The 4,806-nt window shown below is 40.9% G+C and overlaps 1 protein-coding gene across 1 annotated transcript; it reads right to left on the reverse strand.

The window, feature by feature from the left end:
* Positions 1-369: 369 nt before the first annotated feature.
* Positions 370-4,294, reverse strand: LOC118224373 (ER membrane protein complex subunit 7-like). The gene is made up of 5 exons (XM_035411857.1): positions 3,900-4,294; positions 3,586-3,705; positions 2,468-2,606; positions 2,272-2,352; positions 370-1,099 (listed from the first exon to the last, which is right to left on the reverse strand). Exons 1-5 carry the CDS (start codon positions 4,127-4,129, stop codon positions 953-955), a joined length of 717 nt encoding a protein of 238 aa, XP_035267748.1. The 5' UTR covers positions 4,130-4,294; the 3' UTR covers positions 370-952.
* Positions 4,295-4,806: the final 512 nt, after the last annotated feature.

Below are 4,806 nucleotides of genomic sequence, written 5' to 3' on the forward strand. Positions count from 1 at the left end.
TTGCAAGGGGGTCTAAAAAGCCATACATTCAAAATGTTATAAACTACATTGACTGTATGACCAGGCCCCATTCACAGGAAAATCCCGGGACAGCTGGGAGTGCTGAAGAGGTGCTCGCAGGTCAGAATTTCAGAAGTCTACAAAGAGATGCATCTAAAAGAATCATATTACTTACAGAAAGCATACTGTTGAGCTGCAGTAAATTTAAACTAAAAAAAAAAACAAGAGAATGAAAAATAGCATCTCGACAGAAATAAAATGGCTCATAAGTGAACTGTGTTAGTCAGATAACAGGCTCATAAACAGGTGTCTAACTCTGTGATCCAGACTGAACCAGAGGAGTTTTGTTAAAAACAAAAAGTAGACAGATCAATTTTTGTTACCTTTATTTAAATAAGTTTTTCCCCCATTGTAAAAGTAAAAAGGAATAAGTTATTTCATTAATAGATATCTATCCCAAATTGCCAGCTCGATCTGTTATACAAGCTCACATTCAAGTAGGTGCAGAGTGAGTACAGTTATATTCATTCCAGAAGCAGCATGAATATATACACAATGCGGAAATAGTTTCCTCGCAGAACACACAAATTAGCATCTTTAACTTAACAGATCAAGAGGTACAAAGAAGTACATATTTAATAATGCTAGACATGCAAATGGGAATATGCACAGGAGAAATGTAAATGGGGAACTGAACTGGACGGGCGTTCACAAAAACCATAAAAACAACAATGAAGGTAGTATCAAAGAGCACACTGCATTTCTTCCAACATTCAGTTTTTTTCCCCACTGTTAATCTCCAAGGGACAGACATCATGACTCTGGTACACTCTCAGCAGCCGGGAAAGAATGAGGTAGGAAGCTACCATCACATTCGGAAGTACCAAAAAAAGAAAAGCGTAGAGTCATTTCCATGGCAACTGCCCACGGTGGATACGGCAACGACGCGCTGCTATCTCCTCTTCAGTGCGCCGCTCTTGCCGCCCCTGCTGCCACCTGACTTGCCCGGGCTCTTGCTGGCGAACAGCTTGGTCATAAACTCTGAGACATCTGGCAGCTCCTGGTTTGGGTTCAACATGTTCATCGACTGCTCCATCTCCTGCATGAGAAAGGAATTGCAAATTGTTTCATATCCCCATGCAGGTTTACTAGCTGCTTTGTGGTGTAGGCAACAATGCCCTACACCAGGGATCAGCAACTCACAGTCCTCGAGGGCCGAGTACTGCTGGTTTTCCACCCTCCCTTTGCCTGGGAGTTAGTTGTGAAGACAGTCTGGCCAATCAGTAGCACTAATTACCCGGGATAAAAGAAAACCAGGGCTGGATTTGGATTTGAGGGCCAGAGTTGATGATCCCTGCCCTACACCATTCTTTCCATTTTAACGAAGGAGTTCTCCCTATGACTGAAGCTCATACAAAGGCAGTTCTACATATTTCCCCTTTATGATGCAAGGCAAATATTCTTTTATGGTAACTGCAACTCAAACATCCCAGTTTCTTTTGGGAAAAAAAAAAATTCTCCATGTCATTAATTCGCTTAAGTTTATTTTGTAAGTATCATTTGTAATGTGTGGCTTTTTGGTATTGCATTTGCATTTTAAATGTGAATTACTTAAACTGTATGACTTAATGGCAAGTTGACGGCAAAGGAGACAAAACAAGCATGGCCGAGGATAGCTGGTGTAGCAAACATGAAGAAGTGTTTGCAAAATACACCTTTTTTTCTTGGATATTTATATTGATGTTTTGTAAATGTCTGATTAAATGAGTGTAGGTGAAGTACTGTCACAGCCACAGTGGTTAACAGGTCACCCACACAACTAAAACAAAGCTGGTTGGCTGTTTGAGTCAAACAGCATACAGCCTGACAGAAAAAGGCTCCGATCACATTGAGCAGTTCAGTCCTTGCCAAGACACTTTCACGACAGAGCCAAAATATTTTGGAGAGCACTGTGTGGTGTGGTGCCCAAACCAAACATGCTGAGTTTCATTGTTAAACATACTGAGAGCTATTCAAATGTACTTGGTTTTATTTTATTTTTTAAATTTATTAAACTAATTTTGATTCCATTCCAATTTAAATCTTGTCATCACACTGGTCTCCAAATTAACTGTCCTATACTTGGCAGGAATAAGAAAGCTGGCATGATCACATCAAACGCAATATATTTCTGCGACTTGTAACATTTACTAAAATGTCTGTGTTTAATGAAGTCCAAGAGAAGATAATGCACAGGGTGAGTGGGGGTGAATTACTGGGGGCTCATCTTACCCTTCTCATCTCTGGGTCATTTGTATTGATGACCTTCGGTAAGAGGACAATGATCAGCAAAGGGAGAACCATCATCATGACCTGCGGCAGAGAGATAAACCACAGGAATAATGGTAAGGAGGTCAATACAACCCTTCTCTCATCAGTCCTGAAATATAGAACCCCAGAAATTTCAGTTATCAAAAACGGATCCTACCATTGGGTTCATGAGGAAATCTGACCAGCCCCATGTCTCCCGCTTGATGAAATAAGAGTGGGGTCCGGAGGACCTCAACTGGAGCGGGTACGGCTGCCGCACCACCTCTGACGTCTTGATATGGTTCACTACCCGTGCCCTTTAAATCACAAGAGAGAGCTTTACCTCTTATGCAGTGCAGTTAAGACCGTTCGCATCCATTCATTGCAAATCAGTGGGGAGAAAAAAAAAAAAACAACAATTCTCACATGGTTCGACACAGAGAAAAATGAAACAAGATTAATTACCTAGCAATAAGTACGGGTAAGGTCCAAGGAATACACTTGACGTCAAGTAGCAGTGGCAAAAACAAGATGTAGCCTCCTGTGGATAGGCATCCCCCAATGGGTCCTGACACCCTTGAGGCCTCGTCCTTCATTCTCCTCACAACTCTCTCGGTTCATTTATTCACTGGGGAAACACTATTCTATCCTAGGTGCTTCTTAACTGTGGCTCTCGGACCCAATTCTTGTACGCAATGTTTATTTTGATGGGTCATAGTGAATCTGCTGTAAGTCAGATGTTGCTGGAGGTACGAATGAGCTCATAAAAATACTCCAGTTCTTGCTCATGTGTGTCAGTGTATGCTTCTGAATAAATTTTAAGGCACCCAATTAACCTTAATCAGTTGTTCAGTTAACTGTTCTCAGCCCTTCCTAAACAAGCTAGTTCATACTATTCAATTCAGTCTAATACAAACTAGCCTAATAAACTTACAGATAACCAAATAACCGAACAGATGAAATATCAAATCCTCCCAACTTGTAAGGTTTCGGAACCCCATCCCAAGATACTTTGACAAAGCACCAATAGCAGTTTCCAGTAAGATGTCAAAACCAAATAAGTACTTAGAAAAATAAAACTAACTTAAAACGAATCGGCAGCTCAGCAATAAAACCCATCACAGTAAATGTGCCCAGGGGAGCATCAGTGAGAAAAACTTTCCTATTTCAGACTCTGAAGGTTTCCTTTCATCTGCTCGAGACTGAACGACCTGGAAAAACAGTCCAGGTATACAGCCTATACTGTTCTAAAATAGGTTATGTTAGGATAGCTTACTATCCAAATAATAGACCCACCTCATTTTCCCCTTGGACGTTATATCGACTCGCACTGGTTCAAATGTGTAAGTTGGCGACAGAACTTCTACTACATATGATCCTGAGGGTACATCATTCACCGCAAAGCTGCCGTCGGTTCTGTGGAAAGAGATTCGTATAATTGTTATCATTCTGTGTTGAATAGTACCACTATAGTAACAACAGATATAAGGTGAACGTACACAAATGACTACAATACAGAGAATATGCACGGTAGACAGCTATTCGAGATCACCAATATATCCATTTTAAAACAAATATTGACGTTGCTTGTTTGTTCAATCAAAGCTCACTTTAAAAATCCAATGTACTCTTCTCCTTCCACGAGAACTCGAGCTGTGGAAATCCAATCTTGTGTTTTAATTCCAGGCACGACTGCCCGGCCTTCTATTTTGAACCTATCTCCGTTAGATTGCGCTGCGGAGTTTGCAGGCCCAGATTCCATATCACTGAAAGCACAAGACGCCGCAAACAACGCAGTCAAATATATCCATGCTCGCGCCACGATCACGTGTGGCAACATACTGAAATCGGAGTACCAGATATAGGCCTGATTGCAAGAAACGCTCGGTAAAGTTGCAATTTAAGAAGAGCGATTTCTAATCAAAACTGACGCGAAGATCTCCAGGGCTTCCTCCACCTTTTGCTGAGGTCACTTCTTCTCCAGTCGCCTAAGAGTGACGTCACGCGCAGTGAAACTTTATTGACAAACCCGGAAGTTAATGTTTACAACAAAAAAAACTGCTGTGGATGTGAGCAACGTTGCACGTTAGATAAATACGTGTCCTGTCATTTTAAACTCGATTTGGAAATAAACAACAAAACGCATGCCAACAAACCGAGCCATTTCATTGCAACATGTTTATACGTCTACGGTTATGCTGAACGTGCTTACCCGTGGTCCTCCCGGACCATTTTTGGTGAAGCATTACTCCATAAGCTATGTAACGTTCACTATAAATGTTGCATTGATGGTACATCATGACATTTAAATACCCAATTATTGCATACTAAACACTTAATTAGCCGTTTATGAATTTAACCTACATTTGGTATGGTCTATTTTAAAACATTCAGATGTGTTCCCTCTGAAAATCGAGCTGAAGTAGAATCAGTGCGATGCTTGTGTTTTTAAATCACATTTTGCAAGTCTTCCACTTTTGTGACAGCATTTGTGAATATAGAGCAAAGAAATTCTGA

The sequence above is a fragment of the Anguilla anguilla genome, chromosome 1 (genome assembly GCF_013347855.1).
Source record: "Anguilla anguilla isolate fAngAng1 chromosome 1, fAngAng1.pri, whole genome shotgun sequence".
Lineage (NCBI taxonomy): Eukaryota > Metazoa > Chordata > Actinopteri > Anguilliformes > Anguillidae > Anguilla > Anguilla anguilla.